Source organism: Salvelinus namaycush, chromosome 3, assembly GCF_016432855.1.
Source record: "Salvelinus namaycush isolate Seneca chromosome 3, SaNama_1.0, whole genome shotgun sequence".
Taxonomy (NCBI): Eukaryota; Metazoa; Chordata; class Actinopteri; order Salmoniformes; family Salmonidae; genus Salvelinus; species Salvelinus namaycush.
In genome coordinates, this window is record NC_052309.1 from 52246191 (window position 1) to 52266128 (window position 19938).

The 19938-nt window shown below is 44.9% G+C and overlaps 1 protein-coding gene across 13 annotated transcripts in view; it reads right to left on the minus strand.

Moving 5' to 3' along the window:
• LOC120044410 (transcription factor COE1-A) overlaps positions 1–19599 on the minus strand; it is a 140625-nt gene extending 121026 nt beyond the window's left edge. For 12 of the 13 annotated variants that reach the window (XM_038989058.1, XM_038989056.1, XM_038989052.1 and 9 more), the window contains exons 1-6: positions 19466–19599; positions 18572–18728; positions 17561–17624; positions 16128–16183; positions 9227–9300; positions 5926–5994 (exon numbers count right to left, since the gene is read on the minus strand). In XM_038989058.1, the coding sequence (XP_038844986.1) occupies positions 5926–5994; positions 9227–9300; positions 16128–16183; positions 17561–17624; positions 18572–18728; positions 19466–19599 (554 nt within the window). The remainder of the gene's footprint in view (positions 1–5925; positions 5995–9226; positions 9301–16127; positions 16184–17560; positions 17625–18571; positions 18729–19465) is intronic. The other variant, XM_038989053.1, reaches the window with a different exon arrangement.
• Between the last annotated feature and the right edge of the window lie 339 nt (positions 19600–19938).

A 19938-nucleotide genomic window follows, 5' to 3' on the forward strand; every position in this document is an offset into this window, starting at 1 on the left:
GAAGCAAACGGAACAAAACGTGGATAAACGGATAAACATATCTGAATTTGTCCTATAGAAACTTCCGTTTGCAACTGTTGGACTAACGATCACACCCTAGATCAGCAAGATGCAGGCAAGAATGTGCAAGACATTAATGAACGTGTCACTGTCTGTCACCTTGATTACTCAAATGTTTCTCTCGACCTGTGCACATATGTTGTAAACTTTAATTCATAGGCTAGATAGCAACCGTATGATGTGTAAATGAAAAAATGTGAGTATCATGTCGTAGCCTAAACCTATCAATGTTACATTGAACTGGGTGAATGGAATATGAATGACAGTCATCCATTATGCTGTAATGGAAGAACTGCAACGCCGCTGGGTTTTTCACACTCAACACTTTCCTGTGTTTATCAAGAATCGTCCACCACCCAAAGGAGTCAACATGGGCCAGCATTGGAGTCAACATGGGCCAGCATCCCTGTGGAACTCTTCCGACACCTTGTAGAGTCCACGCCCCGACAAATTAAGGCTGTTCTGAGCGCCAAGGGTGGGTGGGGACTCACTATAAGGAAGGTGTTCTTAATGTTTTGTACACTCAGTGTATACTATCTACAGGAATCATCATAATCCCAAACTAATGATTGACAATCACAACTTTCTCCTTTCTGTTTGGATTGGCCTTCCTCAGACCACTGCAGCCTGTAGCTGTAGGTAACGCTTTGCATTCTATTAAACATTCAACTGGAGGGCAAAGCAACCTCTCTCTCTCTCTCTCTCTCTCTCTCTCTCTCTCTCTCTCTCTCTCTCTCTCTCTCTCTCTCTCTCTCTCTCTCTCTCTCTCTCTCTCTCTCTCTCTCATTCTCTCTCTCCACTCTATCTGTCTGTCTCTCTCCCTCTCTCTCTCTCTTTGTTGTTTTGGTTAGAGTGCACAAATCCAGATGTTGGTCTGTGAGTGGAGATCAGGCCAGCCAGAGGGGCTGAGAACGCCCCTGGATGGGGTTGGAGGGGGGCGGGGTGGAGGGGGAGTGACAGGAAGTCCCACGGTATCCACGGGAACTCTCACATTCCATTTTCCGCAGGCTCCCTGACAGCCTTGACATCTCCCAGCATGCTAGCTGAGCTACACAGAGCGGAGTAAAGCGGAGCAGAGTGGTGTAGAGCGGAGTGGAGTAGACCGGAGCAGAGCGCAACGGAGCAGAGGGGAGCAGAGCGGAGTAGAGCGCTGGTCCCGGGAGGACAGAGCAGAGCAGCACTCCCTCCTTTGGAGCTGGGGCTACATGGGGCTGGAGCTGGGGTTCCCAGAGACAAAACAAAGCCAAGGACACACTCAGGGGCCCTGCCCTGCCCAGAACACTGCTTTGTTAAGGGAAATGCATAGCTCGAATCTAGCTTATGCCGTACGCATTTCTCGCCTATTCTGCTTGTAACTAGACCTAGGTGAAAAGGCGATGGTAGAGGTACATCGACAGGGATCAGTCGAGAGAGTCACACACACACACACACACAAATAGACACACGTACACCACACCCTGCTGCTGGAGGATCTCCAGGCCAGGGAATAATGGAGTGTGTGTAAACTGAGACGTCTCAAATGAGCCGACGGGAACGGGAACAGGGCTTGTGATGTACCGATACCATGCCGTTCTTCAGACCAGCCAACACAATCACCTATGCAGTACACACACACACACACACACACACACACACACACACACACACACACACACACACACACACACACACACACACACACACACACACACACACACACACACACACACACACACACACACACACACACACACACAATAAATGTGCTCTTTGAAACTGTTCCATCAAAGCCTCACTTTGGGACACAAGTGTTTATCCACATCTTAAGGCTTTCTCCAAGCAGAAAAACAAGTGAGGAGGGGTGTGCGGAGTGAGACGAGGCAGAAGACAATAGTGGGCTCTCTGTGGGTGGAGTAGGAGGAGGAGGGTGGATGGAGGGAGGGAGGGAAGAAGGGGATGGGGGGGGGGCAGATCTGATCTGAAGCCCATCTGAAGGAGAGGAAAAGGGGGAAAGTGAAGAGGCGTCTATTAGATGTCAGTGGGCTTTTGTGTCCATGTCAATGAGGAGGATTAAGGTATTTGAAATAATCTGACTGAGACTCGGATAGGTCTCAGCACAGAGAGGGAGAGAGGGAGAGGAGCATATGGCAGAGCAGGGAGACCACACACACACATGCACACACACACTAACAGGTAAACAATAACACGGTATGCACAAGGCAGCCATTACATTCACTGACACACTGTTTTCGTAGATAACCTCAATCAGGAAAACAACCGTAACCTGACTTCACACACAGAAAAGAAGATCGCAAAAGCAATAAAAAAAATGTTTTCCCACAGAAAACCCAATGCTTCATATTGTGTGTTTACAAAGTAGAGAGGGAATAAACCACAGTTAATATGAGATTTGTTCTTTTAACAACATAATAAGGCATCATTAGTGGGGTTTTTCCATTCCGGGGGATTTGCTGCAGTTATCCTGGTGTCTTATAAGAGTGATCTAATTAGTGAATCACTCTCCCTCGTCTCTCTCTCTCTCTCTCTCTCTCTCTCTCTCCCTCGTCTCTCTCTCTCTCTCTCTCTCTCTCTCTCTCTCTCTCTCTCTCTCTCTGTCTCTCTCTCTGTCTCTCTCTCGCTGTCTCTCTCTCGCTGTCTCTCTCAGCCAGGAGAATTAGCTAACGCTAGCCCTGCTAATTACAGCGCCACAATCGAATCTGTTCTCTGAAACAAGAGCACACTAATGAGGCCTTATTTATTGAATTAAACAACTTCAAGGGAAAATATAGAAGTTAGAGTTTTTTATGATGTATTCGGAGGGAGGGGGGATAATAAGTCCTAATTGAGATGGTATCTATCAGCAAAGGCAAGCTGCTTGTTTGTGAACCCCCCCCCCCAAAAAAGAAGAAGAGCGGGTAAAAAAAAAACCTGCCAGAATACATCAGACATAAATGAGGTTCTTTTTCATTTTTTTCTCCTTTTTTCTGTTTTCACATGACCCATTTTCCGGTGCTGCAGGAGCGCGTGACAGGGAGGAGAATAATTGTGTGTGATGGTATGATAACCTCACAACTAAGCCGTGGACTGTGCCTGCCTGGCTACCTGGCAAAGCACAGGGAGAGGAGACAGTCACACCACAAGGGACCAGCCACAGCATCACAGGACACATGGTTATTTTTCAGTAGATTCACCTGGGTCCTCTTTGGATATCTTAATAGTCTATGAACATCAATACATTCCCTTTCCCCCACAAACCTCAGCAAATAATAGTATTTTACAGGCACCGGGAGAGCAATATGAATTGTGCTGAGGCCAGTGCACCTCTTTGTTTTGATGTATCTCCTGAAAGCGTAAGGCACTGAGCAGTCACAAACACAACAGCAGTGTGCTGGCAGTGAGAGAGGATGAGCTCAACAGACGTTTCTGGGTTCATCTGGCCATTCTCATCTGAGCCCCTGTTTGTTCACTGAAGTCTGAAGGTGTGTGACGGTAGAGAGGGGAGCAGGGGGTGCTGGGTGGGAGTTTCAGCTGCCCCCCCCCCCCCCCCCCCCCCCCCAGAGCGCTGACCCTTTCTGGCCCAGCGAAGCGGAACGTTGGGCAGTGAGGGTAAGAGGAGGGGAGGGAGCAGAACACGTGTCCCAGGTATGGGGCCCGCTTCTCTCCTCTCCTGGCACTGAGAGAGCTGCGTGTGCCACAGCTGATGTGCATCTGTGTCCTTCCTCTAGCGCAGGTCAGTGAATACATTACCACAGCACACACACACTACTGCCATCCCTCTTTACAAGGGCAAGAAGTGTGTGTGTGTGTGTGTGTGTGTCAGTGTGTGCGTGTGCGTGTGCGTGTACAGGTGCGTGTGTGTGTGTGTGTGTGTGTGTGTGTGTGTGTGTGTGTGTGTGTGTGTGTGTGTGTGTGTGTGTGTGTGTGTGTGTGTGTGTGTGTGTGTGTGTGCGTGTGTGTGTGTCGGCGTGTTGCTTGAGAGAAGCATTTGGCTCATGTGTTTGACCTGAAAAGACATGAATATCTTGGACTACTGAAATCCACCAATATATGTACATATTCATCATAGCCCATACTCTAGAGCAGAGCAATCAGTTATTTTTGAGGTTGGTTCGGTTTCGTTCGATTATTCAAAAATAATCACGTTTTTCGATTTCGGTTTCGATTATTTGGGTTGAGGGCTGTAACACAGAATAAAACAATTAATAAAAGTCACATGATGGTAGTGACTGCCCATTACTGCTTATCACCTATTAACCATAATTTATTCACATTACTTTAATAAAATATTTCAGTTGTGTATATTACATTTGTTTTATTTGATGACTTTATTATTTCATTCCAAGTCATCATCTCATCTCTATAGAGCTGCTGTCTGACAAAATCACAATTTTGTAGTTTTTCAAAGTAAATAAGGCATACTTTTATGACTGCTGAATACCAACTATAATTCACTTAGATCATGTATTTTCAGGTAAAGATACCTTGCGAAGCAACAGCTGCTTTCTAGATCCCCTCGCGATAGCACATTCTTCTCTGCCTCTCCACACTAGCAGCAGGCGTAAAAGAAACACAAACCGGACAAATAGATGTGCAATGGATTATGGTCATTGTAGTTAATTACTAAGTTCCATGTGCCAAACTATGTCAAATATTGGTCTGTTGGAAACTACAACTACCTACTACATCTCAAGGTTCCGGCTGGATCGGATTTATCTCAAGAGAAACTGTGCAGTGTGCACATGGAGCTCACAGAAGAAGAAAAAATTAAATGGAATTCAAATCATTGAACCGACGTTAGTCAATTAGTTGTTTAAAAAATGAAAAATAACTAACATTTTGGTTAATCACTCTGCACTACCATACACACACATACATCGTGTACATACATACCTCACCCCCACACACATCCTCTGCTTCAGTAGGGTTTCATCTTCACAAATGAGCCCCGAAGTCCATTTGACAAAAGCGACAAATCAGATCTGCCTCGTCGCACTGAACAATAACTCTGGTGTGAACCAATGCAGCTCTGTGTGGTTTAAATCAAAAGCTTCCTCCCGTGGTTATAAATTAGACATTAGCATCAGCTCATACAGCCGCTGAGATACAGGCATTGTGGAGGTCCCACCAACAGAGCCGGGTTCACCAGGGCTATTGTGTTAGATAGACGTCTAACAAGTAAAACTCCAATACTCTGGGACTAACATCCCTACGAGCACGACAGGTAATATTACAACAAATGAATACAGTAAAGCTATATGGGAGGCTGAGGTCTAATGGCTCCTGTCTAGCTGAGAGAGACAAATGCACTGTGTAAGATAGAAGGCCCGTGTTTGAGTGCCCTGGAGGAATGATGGGAGGGAGGGAGGGGGGAGGGAGGGCTCCAAGCACTTTGGCAGCTATTGTTTCACAGTCCATTATCCATGTGGGTTTTATTAAGGGGAGCGGAGAGGAAAGGAAAGGAGAGGACAGACTCCTCATTCTGCCTCCCCTCGTCTTCCCTCCCTGACTGCGGAGGAGCACACACTGTACACACTGACCACTCCGCGTAGAGCACACTACACTTGCACACACACTGTAGTAGTCACTGTAAACTCTACAGATAGAACCACAAGGTACACTCTGACCAAACCATACCAGATACATAGATTGTACTGATTGTGTGCCCCGCTTTCCCTCATGGCATCAGCAGCCTCAAAGGGGGTAATACACAGACACATGCACACAGACACGCAGGCACACACACACACACACACACACACACACACACACACACACACACACACACACACACACACACACACACACACACACACACACACACACACACACACACACACACACACACACTAGGAGTAGCAGAGCCAGTGGAGGACTGTGTTACGGTACCTGTCTATGATGACGGGGTCAGACGGGGTTTCGTTGCGATTGCCACAGCTCTTCTTGTCACAGCAGCGGCTGAGGGACACAGAGGGAGAGAAGGGGGGGGGGGGGGGGGGGGGGTTAAAGAGAGAAAGAAAAACAGAGCCGTGTTTCAGAGAGAGCTGCTTCAGCCAGGCCCAGACCTCCACAGGATAAAGGGGAAGGTACCAATTACCCAACAGCCTGGCCCTGTTCTGAGGCCTGAACTAAGCCCTGCCCAGCCCACCCAGCCCTTTGTCACCTGTAGAACAGACTGCCTCTGTGTGTCTGGGTACATTATTTATCTCTACATATGGCTTGATTACAGCAGCCCACAAAGACAAGTCATTCAGGGGCCAGCTTGGTTAAGGGATGACAGGTGTGCTAGGGGAGAGGAGTTAGGGCTGGGGGGGGGGGGGTGAGAGCACCCCTTGTATCACCTGAGGCAGGTAGCTGGTAATCACCCCCCTCCCTCTCTCTCCCAGTCTCTCCCCCTTTCACTTCACCGTCTTGGGTGAAACATTCTCTGTTCACTGCTAACCTGACACCCTCTCCCCTGCCTCGCTCTGACAAAGGTGAGCATCATGGGGGGCTGGAGGGTGGCTGGGCTGGGCTGGGTTCGAGGGAATAGGGGTGCGGTGGTAGGGAGCTGGAGGGAGGGAGGCTGCGGGGAAAGTGGAGCAGCTTGGAGAGACTCCCAGCTCATGTTTCCAGTGCACAGATGGCAGTGGGAATTTGAATGGGGCTGGGGACAGGCCTGTCACATAAAACCCAAGGCATTGTCTCCCTTCTACAGGGCTCCCCTCTGCACTGAATCAGCCTATCCCCCCCCCCCCCCCCCCCCCCCCCCCCCATCCATCCCTCCTCTCTCTGTTACTTCATCCCCCTCTCTATTCCTCCCTCCCTCTTCTCTCTCAGCCTTCTGCCTCATCCATTTGGCAGGACTGATCGATCAGCTCCATTAATGATTCATATTGTGTCTCTCATGTCTCAGAGATATTGTAATGCAGGAGGGTAAGGCAGCATATCTGAATCACATGTGGGGAGTGCAGTGCACAACAGAAAGACAGGCCTGCTGGGTGCAGAACAGTCTCTGCAGAGAGCAGGAGTACATTGTGACTGTAAAAGCTGCGGGTACAGCTATATGTGAAAATGCATCGCTGGTGTAGTGAGAACAAGTGAGAGTCAACCAAAGGATTTCAGGAGGACGTCCCAGGTCTTTGAAACATCTCGTTCTTTCTTTCTTTGGCCTCTCTCCTCTGTCTCCCCCTTGCTCTCATTTCTGTGCGACTCTCTGAAGTGGGTCACATTGGATCAGAATAGAGCGAGGCTTGGGGGGGGGGGGGGACTAGAGCACTGATTCGTGGCTTCCCTGCAATCCAATCATCAGGCAGCACCCATGGGAGACAGGATTCTTTTCTATTACCCTCCCCGCACACACACACTCACTGTCACCCACCACCCCCCCCCCCCCCCCCCCCCCCCCCTCCCCTTCCACCAACAAAAATGATGCTAATTAGTACATGCCTCCACCAGCTTTGTTGAGGGGATATTTTCTTTTCCTGTTAACTTCCATTCGTTCCCGCAGGACATCCAAAGGAAATCACATCTTTAATCTCAACGCTTCCTTCCTGCCGCAGCTTTTGAAGAAATGAAATCTAAATCGCCTCATGTAATTAACAGGATGTAGTGATGTCTGTTCCTGTGAGGACAATGCTACCGTACCAGACCCTCTAACCCTTGTTTATTTTTAATTTACTCAAAACCATGACAAATTATTTCAGTCCACCGACTCTTGCCTAAAACCAAAACATTAAATCCCAATTTGTTTAATTAGTGGATCTCATCATTTGGAAATTACTTTTTTGTTGGTCCACGTAAAATGTAATATGACCTTAAATATGTTCCTCCTTTGTGGAAGCGTTGGAAAGATCATTGTAGCCCGTTATTTGAGTTTGTAAAATGAAAGGACTAAGCACTTAATGTATGTCCCACGGTTGCAAGCTGGCTTGGCACCATATGGCTAATGGTGGTGCACAGCAATTAGCAGTACTGATTAATGGTGAGCAGACTCATTTTCTGCTTATAATTGAGACTGTGTTTGAACCCCCAGTGCAGAATCAGCACGTCTCCATCCCTGAGACTGGGGACTGGGGAGGGGTGCAGGGCGGGTGGGACTGGCACCCCAAAAGTCACTGTCTGATACATCACGGTCTCCATGGTTAGGTTCCTCACACTGGGCCTCTCTACTGATGTCTCGCACTCTCTCAGACCCGGTACAATGCCTTAACCAAACACTGCTTAGCAGGGCAATTCAACTCTTCCCCTGCGAGGTCCGGAGCCTGCTGCTTTTCTGTTCTACCTGATAATTAATTGCACCCACCTGGTGTCCCAGGTCTAAATCAGTCCCTGATTAGAGAGGAAGAATGTAAAAAGAAAAAGTGGAACTGGCTTCGAGGTCCAGAGTTGAATTTGAGGGCCGTAGATGGGAAACGGCTAATCTGTACAACTGTGGTGGTTGCATGGAATGATGGGTCAAATTTAGGCTGTAAACCCTGTACTGAAAAGTTCATTGTGTGATATTTGTCGATTTCTAATGCTACTGTTAATCATGACTTTTATCTCAAATTAAAGAGTGAGTTACAGTTAAAGTGGTTCTGAAGAAAGGTCCGAAAAGAACTTAATTCAGGTTCTAAATATGAGTACGAAAGAGGAGTATGCATCTTTGAGTGTGTGTGTGTGTGTGTGTGTGTGTGTGTGTGTGTGTGTGCGTGCGTGCGTCCTTGCATATATTTCATAGTCACAATGCAAGGGAAGGCCCATTTGTTAGCAGCTGAACAACAGGAGAATTCAAATTGAGTAATGAGTTTCTGCATGTCCTAATTAAGCAGGCATCAGAGAGGTATTTTTAGGGGGAGAGAGAACTGTTCAAATGCCTCTAAAAATAGGAAGGAGTCGATCCTCACAACCCAGTTTCAAGCAAATTCATCTTTTGATTTTAATTAAAGGTACACCATTTGATAGCAAAACTCATCTTCCTCTACTTTCCCTGTTTCTCCGTTCCCCTTCTTCTGCTGGGAGGTATAGGGGTGACCTGCTTAGCTTCAGTAAGGTTGAGCCTCTATGAGAACTGCCATAGACGATGCATGGTGAGGCCTTGCCATCACTGTAACATACTGTACGTATATGGTTGAGTAGTGCAGTGTAGTGTAGCGTAGTGTAGCATGGTGTAGCACAGTGTAGGGTCAGACTGGGGGAGAAGCAGAGTTCCAGGGCTTCCTCTTCTTACCTGCACATGATCTCGTGTGTCAGTAACACTCGGCACATCTCTGGGTTCTTGTCTTGACCTTCATAAATAATGGCCTGCGAGGGGGAAAATGATCAAAAATATTGTATTAGAAACAGGTTGAGGATTTGTTTTCGTAGTGAGGTTGGGTTATGGTCCTCACAGAGGCATGTTAGTGGAGCAGGTCAACTATATCTGCCCTGGAGAGAGAGAGTTCCTACTGAGGCCTGGCTCACATCTGGTCACATCTCTCTCCACACACTGCACAGCAGTCTCTATGGAAACATGAACGGACATATTGGAATGAAGCATTTTTCCAATGTCACTTTCGGCATGCTAAGAAAAGGAAATCACGGGAAGCTAGCCAGATACAGTATGGTGGACTTAACTCATGGAACTTGTATCTGTTCTGTTCTGTTTCCGGTCCAAACACGACACATCAGTATGTTGACTGATTCTGACGTTTCCTTGTGTGACAACATATCACCACATTTTGTAATAACCAAGTAAATATTCTCTGGAAAGGCCCGGCCGGGGCATTTTACAGCTTGCTGTGGTCCAGCCAAATAGGTCTGTGCGTGCTGATGGAAATATTACTTCCTGTCTCTCTTTAACATGGGCTGTGTCCCAAAATGCACCCTATTCCCTATTCCCACTGCTTTCGGCCAGGGTCCATAGGACACAAATGTGGCCATTAGATTTGGATGCAACACAGCACACTGAAGGACATTATCTTTAAAGTAACTCTCACTGTTCTGTTAACTCGTACCCAGATAATGTTGTTGACTCACCCTATACTACATTTTTATTTTTTAAGCACCCCCACCTCAATCTAAAAAAAATCCTTGCTATTTCCTCATAGAGGATGAGCTGGTTAATCAGCGGGCTACTCGCATCAATATTTTTAATGACCGGTATACGCCCACACCATTCTATTGTCGGGTTACGCCCACACCATTCTATTGTTGGGTTACGCCCACACCGGTCCAATTCAAAAAAGCTGCTTTCTAACATACCTCAGAACACTTTTTGGTGAGAATGACTTTGGGTCCTCTTTCATAGATATCTAGAAACATTGGACAGTTACTTTAATCTATGGGGTGGCAGGTAGCCTAGTGGTTAGAGCATTTGACTAGTAACCGAAAGGTTGCAAGATCGAGTCCCCGAGCTGCCATGGTAAAAATCGGTCGTTCTGCCCCTGAACAAGGCAGTTAACCCACTGTTCCTTCATTGTAAATAAGAATTTGTTCTTAACTGACTTGCCTGGTTAAATTAAGGTAAAAAAAAAATATGGTACTACCCATATACTTCATACAGTCCACAAACTTAAAGGACTTCAACTATATTGTTAGAATGCATAATCTCCTTTCACCACCCAAAAGCCATCACACCCCTAGCCCCCCTCCACACCACCACTACCAACACACTCTCCCTCCCTACCGTTTGGCATGGAATTTGAAAGAACAGATTCCACTTGAACAACACAAAAACACACAGAGCGGCCCTAAGACCTTAATGTAGTATTTACTGCCTCTGGCCGGGGGATGTTTAATGAATAGCAGCGTGTGTCGTGGGAAATCTGCGGGATATGTCCAATGTTTCTGTCCGGGAGGGAGGGAGGGAGGGAGGGAGGGAGGGAGGGAGGGAGGGAAGAGGCCGTCCAGGGCCCTGGCTACCCACAGAACTGCAGAGCGGGACATTACTTGAAGAGAGCTGAGAGGGGAGCGTATTTCATAGGAGGGTAACAGTGAGAGTGGCAGTTGACTGTTGAGGGGGCTATGAGCCCTGCTGAGAAGCACAGGTTGACCCAGTCACTGTCACTGCAAGAGGCCTGCTGCAGGTACTATACCCAGGGAAGGGCCTACGACCTCTCACCCTAAGCACAGAACACACACACAAAACCTTTGTGCTCACACTGTGACTCTTTTAAACCAAACAGACACATGGATGCATAAGACGTCATTTTGAACATGCTACACAGAATCCTGGCAATGTTTTATGGAAAGTGGGCTTGAGATTCTTGGTGCTTTATGAGTGCAGTGGGAATCGGGAATGTTGTGTTATTTCCCTGAACATTGTTGCCTCCCCACCCTTCTCTTCTCTCATTCTCTCAGGGCTTAGATATTCATGACTCATCGCGCAGAGCACCGAACAGATACTGAAAGCGCCGGCTGGGTGTCTGTCTACTGGCTTTGCTTCCCCCTCTCTCTGTTGTTAACAGTGAAGAGGATGGTAGCTGCTCACGTATTTCTGTGACTGTCTGTCTTGTAGGAGTGTAACGGTTCTTATTCTACCTACTCTAGCGTGTAAAGCTCCATGCGCCCGGCGGTGGCGGTGGGGCGGTAAGATGGAAGCAGGGGAACGGGGTAGGGAGGGGAGGTGTGGGTGTGTGCGAGCAGTTGGGATGCCAGACTGGAGAGTGGCACACCATCTGGCCCAGCCTCCACCCCTTCCAAAATGGCTCAGCTTTTTTTTTCCACCTTCCCATTACCCAACAACATGTCCCAGCACCGGCAAAACTCTCGTTTACGGCAAAACAGTCGCAGCATGGAATCGGCACGGCAGACACAAGACACTCCCATCAGCAGGCTTGCGTGCAGGCACAAAGCATGTTGGGATTGTTTTAAGGAGTCAACCAAATCCATATTTGTGATCTTGAGCTAATTTTAGATATGGTGTTAAAATGATCCGTTCCCTCATAACCGCGACTGAAAAACGAGCCTGCTCCACACAGCTACTCGGCAGTCAGGATGACTATGAAAGTGACTTGTTCCTTTGGTTTCACTTTGAGAGAATAAGGGCCAAGGTCTTCTAAAACAGCACTGCATGCATCAATGTCTCCAGGCTCGGAGTCCACTGCTCCCAACTTCCAGGTTATATCTATCTTTACTGAGCACAACTAGGCCTTGTGCAATGTCCTGTCCTCTAGTAGAATAACATTACCTATATCATGACAGATGATAGTCGTTGAAATATACAGTGATGCAATAATATCTATGTTCTTCTGCAAATAAAAATGAAGATTGAAGATCCCAAGTCCTTTGTCGGGTGAAAAAAAGAGCTGGTCAAAACCATTCACATTTGAATGAAACCCTCTCACTCTGCGAGTTTGTTTTTCACCATGTTCAGTAAATATGTCTAAACGCAAAAAAATTATTAGTGCTGAAAAACATGGCTGCAAAAACAGGAACTACACAGAGCAGCAGCAGCAGTGGAGAGGATGCAAACTCATTAGCAGAAAATATAAATAACACAGTGGTATTTTTTGGGCTCGTCTTTCAGTCAGGTTTTAAAAACAGGAGTTGCTAAGTGAGAGACGGTGTCCAGGTTGACCAGCCCCATACAATCCAGACCTCCAGACCTGGGCCTCTGGAACATTCCCCCGCAAGTCACTACTACCACAATCTAATCCTGAACAAGGCTGAATATCCAAAGCTATCGGACAGCCTCCCAACAGCAGGAAATGTCTCATAGAAGAGATGAATAGCCCTTTGTCTGGTTTATTGTTCGTATCATTAAAGTGTTTGGTGTCTTAATATTTTACACGGCTTCTGATACATCCACAATTCTAATAAGGACTAAATCTGGCTGCAAAAGGAGAACAACTGCAGTTTGTATCATTGGATTTTCACAAATGAAGTAGGCCTACCCATGACATTTTACTGTAGGTGTGGTTCAACCATGTCTTTCTATCTATGAAGTCAACAGTCCATGAAAACAAAATATGCTCCCTCCACCGCCACCATCTTTGTAACACACATGACATTCAGACGCATCCGGTGCTAAGAACAAAGTGATGTACTGGGTGCATTAAAAGGCATGTAGCGTTCATGTGCCTTTTAATACATATTTCATCTCACGCCGTACACTTTTCATTTTTCATTTGCTGTTTTCCTCATTGGCTTTGATGTGACGGCTGAAATCGAAGGCGTGTAAACAAGTTGCTATAAATATGTGGAAACACACTTCCCACTCTGTTAGCGTCATCTGTTAGCGTGCCACCAGGAGCATGGCAGCCTTTCTTCCCGGGCCGCTGCCACAGCTACTTTTAAAGAGGTGCCACGATCAGCCTGCCTGTCTCCTTCTTTGTTCCCATCTCAAACTAGCAACTCCTCCACCCCACCCCCGGCTCAGCTGTTCTGGCGCCAAAACTCAGGATAAGGGGGAGAGAGAGAGAGAGAGAGAGAGAGAGAGAGAGAGAGAGAGAGAGAGAGAGAGAGAGAGAGAGAGAGAGAGAGAGAGAGAGAGAGAGAGAGAGAGAGAGAGAGAGAGAGAGAGAGAGAGAGAGAGAGAGAGAGAGAGAGAGAGAGAGAGAGAGAGAGAGAGAGAGAGAGAGTTAGTTAGTTAGAGAGAGAAAGAGGGAGAGAGAGAGAGAGAGAGAGAGAGAGAGAGAGAGAGAGAGAGAGAGAGAGAGAGAGAGAGAGAGAGAGAGAGAAAAAGAGAGAGGAGGGAGTGAGAGAGAGTAAGAGAGAGATAGAGTTGGGGGAGAGAAGGGGAGGCCCTCCTGCCTGGGCGCTGTCTTAATCAGATCTGTCAGAGGTGGAGACGGTGATCACAGATACAGCTGTCTGACTGACACCCTGGGGCTTCTACCTCTCCCTCTATCTATCTACAGTATCTCCCCCTCTCTCTCTCTCTCTCTCTCTCTCTCTCTCTCTCCCTCTACCTCATTCTCACCCTTTAACCCTACCTCACATCTTTTCTCTATTAATTATGTGTGATAGTAGTGCTGATTTTATAGTTGTTTAAAACAATAATTGCTATGTTAATAACAGCATTTTTGGGGGTTGAGATGAAAATGAATGTACTCACTAAATGTGATTTCAATATGCATGGTAGTTGTCAATACAGTTATTCACAAACCTTAAAATACTTCTCCATTTTCCCTGTTAGATTATCTCTAGTAGGATATGAAGCCACAGTGACACATTAGTGGTTGTTACATCAGAGCCGCAGCGCAGTGCAGCGGTGGTGGTCACAGTAACAACAGCACAGTGACTCTTAAACACTGTGGTTAGGTTTATAGGATTAGTGTGATTACCCTTTATTTCCATGGGGGCTAGAACAGCGGCATGCAGGCAGCACTGTGATCAGACACTGGGATTCACAGCTGTGACAGACCGACAGACAGACAGACTCACTGAAGAGAAAGTGCATGGGGCTATGGAGCTGATCGTGGTGACCTTATCCCTTATCCTACCCAACCGCAACAATGTTTTGGCTGGACCACCTGTTAGTTAGTGTTCCTTTCCCACCGCCCCCATGTCATCATCACACTGGCTACAGCAGTCTCTCTGTTAAACCTTATTATTTGAGCCACACGTTTTTTTCCTGCGCAGATGACACAGCCAGGAAAAACTCCTGGCCCTGATATAGGCTACAACTACAGCACAGAGTTTTTCCTGCTCAGAAAAACAACAACGTCTAACTCTACTTATTATCCAGCCTCCGTACTACAGTATATCGGCTCCACCTCTGGTAGCGGCTACAGTAGCTGTGAGGCCCTAGCGACGGCTCTGAGACCTGTGCTCCGGCTCTGCTCACATTCCTGACAGAGAACTCAAGAGACGCCCAGAGCTAAAACAAACCTGATCCTTAAGTCATCTGACTCATCTCGAGGCATCAAAGACACATGTGCGCCATGAAATGGGCCTCACCACACTAGTCATACATCTAACAATCACTGACTAACACAGAAATATGACATAGAAATTAGAGAAGCTGCTACGCTGATAATACGAAAACAAAATAATCAGATTCCTACATCAAATCGTTTTGGTCTTCCATCAACAGCAGCTCAACCTATTTATGTGAGTCTATTCCTCAAACTCTCCATTCGTCTCCTCGACAGAGGTAAACAAAAGTGTGTCCACACAAGTGTGGACAGAAAGAGAAAAATGTGTTAGTCCTCTCAACCAACCAACCAACCCTCAGCCCCCCCCCCCCCCCCCCCCCCCCCACGAGTGCAGGTCAAACAGTTTATTAAGAAACAACAAGACTGTCAGACTGACACTGTCAGAGTACTACTGGGGTTTAATGCCATTTGATGATTACCATGGCGCCCATGCAAAGTGTGACACCATCAGAGCCCACCCACTGGGCACAGACGTCAATTCAACGTCTATTCCACATTGGTTCAACGTCATTTCATTGAAATGACGTGGACACAACGTTGATTCAAGAGTGTGTGGCAATTGGGCACTGGCACGTTAGTGAGCATTAAAAGAGTGTAACATGGGTCTGTTTCTCCTCTCAGCAGCCTGCCATTACCCTGAGCCTGCTAACGAGCACACTAGCCAATCACCAAACATGTCACACTATCCATACGGGTACAATCCAGGAGAGAAAACAGAAACGGTACAAACACTTCTGGCTGAAGGCCTACCTGTAAATAATATCTCTGAACATTATAATTCAGTGTATGAAATTGTAACTTTCTTGGGGGTGTCAGAATACGATGTCCATCACAAAAAAATGCAATTCAAAATAATAGTTCCGCTTTCCAAAGAATAAACACCTGCACTTGGATGTCAATTAAATGACTCTAGGTTGTTATGAACTAAAATCAGAATAATAACCCAGGTAACCCCCCTGTCCCCAACCACATCATCAGAGTGAGTATTACAGTGAGAGCAGAGCGGCTCAGAAAAGGTACTTCAATGGGCCCCCGCCTCATTGTCAGGGGCGTAATACAAGGAGACACTCTGGGCTGTCAGTGTTACCAAGTGAGTGGGGACCTGTCCAAACGTGACACAGGCCCGAGTGCTGCTGCCTTCTGCCTCCTGCACCAGGTCCGCATAGAGAAACATACTGTTTATCTTCTTTTCACTTCCTAAACGCTGGTTTTATCGTTCTATATTGCTTCTTAATTTTTAGGCAGAGGGATAAGGAAATGGAACCTTACCTGTTTAGTCATGGAGTCGATGAGTCGCACATAAAAGTCCTGCTCTGTCCTGATGCCTGACAGAGGGAGAGGGGGAGAGGACAAAAGACATGAGTGGAAATGGTTTTAATAGAATTAGGTACCTTGGCCTGAGACACACACAAACACTACAGAGATGCTGACAATGACTATTGTAAGTGGCAAATTATGCATTGAAGCAACAAAAAAATCGACCTCATTGAAAATGTTACGGTTACGCTTTATGCTAACTTACATTTATTGTGTCATGTTTGCTACTTACAATCTGTATTTTTAATCTAAGCAATTAACTTTTGTCAATAAAGGTATTTGTCACCAAAGGTGCGATCAAAACAAAATAAATGACTGAACTTCAGTCTCCAAACTTTTCAAAAATATATTTTAGTCACAATTTAGTTTCAATAGTGGCTAATAAAATGTGTTTCCCATGGCAATTATCAATGTTAGTGAATATAGTTATTGTCTTTATACAATATTAGCTAAATTGTATTGGCACAATTTTTTTGATGGATTATGCAATAGTTGTTCCCAAACAAAAAACATTTGGCAAATAAAAATACAAAAATTACTCAAATATGCATATAGCCTATTTCCAAGCCAATAGAGACAACTGAATAGGCATAAATAATGTCACAATATATTATATATTGTGCAATGGGTTATAGCCTATTCATCAATGAATCTAAAAGATTCAAGATTTTGCTCGACACACTGTTAAACCTCGCATTGTGAAGGCAACGATGAGAACGCGACCATTTCAAACGGATCAAGTAAACAGCATAGCACATAAAACCAATAACACATTGCATACATAGAAACACAATAGCTAGACGGGGACCTAAAAACGGTTCGCTTTTTTACAGTGAGACGAATTGCTGCTAACGGCGGCCAAAAGATTAACTAACCAAGCAGGGCCATTATGGACAACGTACACTATAGGCTACAATACATGCTCGCAGGTATAAGAAATAACAAGCGCAAGACTGCTTATATCCGGAAATATTTAACTATGATAATTGTTAAGAAAAGACAATTCAGGACATGAAATTCAGAAAGCCATAGAGTTTAATTAGGCTACTCCTTCACCGGGCTAGCATTATTAGAGCAAACGTTTTTACTTTTTTTCACTGACAGTATTGGCTACCTATTTCTTCAGGAGCAGCCAATATAGTAATGATTAAAAAAATATATCCAAAATTAAACTTTGGATTAGCCTGATAAAGTGCATGGCGTGATCTCAAATCAACGCAAATATGACCTCAGTGAAAAGGCGACACTAAATTGCACCTGGTGTTGTTATTTCTGTAGAATTCAATGCAAATCGTGTTTGTGGTAGCCTATGTGTCCGCTTCCTGCGACTCGGAACATAAGCATAACATTGCCTAGAGGAGAGTTGACCAATGTTTTACACTTACCATTACTGTAGAGAAGTTGCAGTCTGTAGTGTATACCATTGTTGGTCTTTTCTCCAGTGGATTCCTGTAAATGAACAGATTTAAAGTGATTGAACTCATTTGATTCAGATCCGATAAGATGGACATTGGTGCGCTTGTGTTGAAATTAGACTGGGATATCAGAAATAGGCTAGAACATTGAATATAACTCGATGAAATGTTTCATTGGCAAAATGTAGCGTAATTATTCTACACATACATTTTTAATGCTTCAACAATTACTTAATTGAACTGTATATAGAACTGTATAGAAATTAGCCTCTGTTTTCATGGCTGAAAGGGAGCAAAATGTAATAAAGTTATTGAAGTAATTACTTAATGTAGGCCTAGTGCTACTAGAGAAATGCATGGTGAGTTTATTGGAGATGACATAAATAATTTGTGGAACAAGCGATTTTATTTATTTGAGCTTTATTATTATTTACTGAAATATACAAAACCCATTGCCCCCCCCCCCCCCAAAAAAACCCAACAACAATTAAGCAGTAGTACTTAATACTGAACTGTTGTAAGGAGAAAAACACATTGAGTTTAATTTAATTAAATAGGCTACTTTATATTATTTTAAACAAGTATACCTCTAGATAAAACAGAAATTATAGGCTATAACTTATCAACTTCAAAATACAAATATTATTCTCCAAATATATTAGTATTAGTATTATTCTTAGTATGAATATTATCGTAGCTAGTATTATGAGGTATGTTATTATTATTTGGATACAATTTTATTCAGCTACTATTTGCCTATTATAGCCTACAATTATATTAACATGTGGAAATGTTTATAAAGCTTCGCAAAATAAATACACAGGTTTATGGATAGGTTGAATGGGGTTTTAATTTTAAATGAGAATAATCTGATACATCTACGTGGTAGACTAATTGTAGGCCTATAATATTGTCAAAATGTGGATGTGGGACAATTTAGTGTGTTCGAGAAGCTGATCAAATATTTAAAATATCACTCACCTTTTCCTTCTCGACAAAACCGAGGAAAGAAGTCCTTTCGATTTCCACTGGTTGTCCTTGTCTGTCATATAGAGCCAAAACGAAGTGAAAGAAATTGGATTTCCGAAGATTTGATGGCGGTTGCTTCTCAAAGTGCGCCCGGGCAAGACCCACTCCACTGTGGATAGACATGCAAGGGGTAGTCATGTTAGGGAATCAGCAGACTTAAACGTATGGAAATAATAGTTACCCTTTAAGAGTCAAACTTCTTAGAATTAAACGTGTGTACTGCTCGTTTACACACACAAGTCCTTTTCATATCTGCGAAGCGAACCTTTTGATATTCTATTATATATTGTTCTACCGGGCTAATTTTAAACAAATAGCCTAATTTGGAAAATGAATGTAGCCTATAGCAGTGGGCTATTTTATGGTGATGTGTAGTTGATATGCATGTTACATATTCTAGGCTTTTGGATCTTCTAGCAATTAATTGATAGCCTACTCGAGACCAATACACATATGTCTATGCATGGCCAATTTATTACCATGTTTTTATTATCATAATATCATAGTTAGCCTATTATATTCTGAATGTGATGTCTCTTATTTGAACTGTTCTGTAACTAAACTAAGCCATTACGGATTGTTGTAGACTATGTCCAGTTAACAGTAGAGTATAGAAGTCATCCATTATGCTAAACTCTCAATTCTACTTCCAAGATGAGGGGATCGATTCTGCGGGGGAAGAAAACTTCAACATTTCTTCGATCACAAGCTAAACTGCAAATGTAGAGACAAAAAATAAATAGGTCCCTTGAAAATATAGCTTTCCAAAACAGTGTGGACCATGGACCATCCGTGCGCTGGTAGAGTCCTCGCGCCGGGAGGAAGATGCTGTCTCCGGCTTCTTACCTTTGAGCGGCGGTGTTCGCATCCAACACCCCGGCTCCCTGCATCCATGTCCGAACTGCGTTCATACCGGATCCGATGGGTTCCTCTTTCAAACTACTCCCACTCCTCTGGATGCTCTCCTGAATCCCAAACATGAAAAAATCGCGCTCCCTCTCTCCGTTTGAGTGTCCCAAAATGTGTTTTCTCTAATCACAGGTAAAAGAGGGTAACAACGTGGGCGCGAGCGAGTACCGGGTCCGCGTTGATGCCAGTGACAGTCTTGTCTGTTTACTTCAAACCAAGCGAAAAAGACGAAAAGAGTCCAAAGACGACTTATCGAAATCCAGGTGTGTCAGAGACGAACAGCAATTCAAACAGTGATAAAAAGACAAACGAGCGAAACGCAAGACAGTGCAAATTAACAGAATCTCACTTGAGGTTTTTGACGATATCCCCCCCGTATTAAAGAGACTTGCTCTATGGGCTCTGGGATC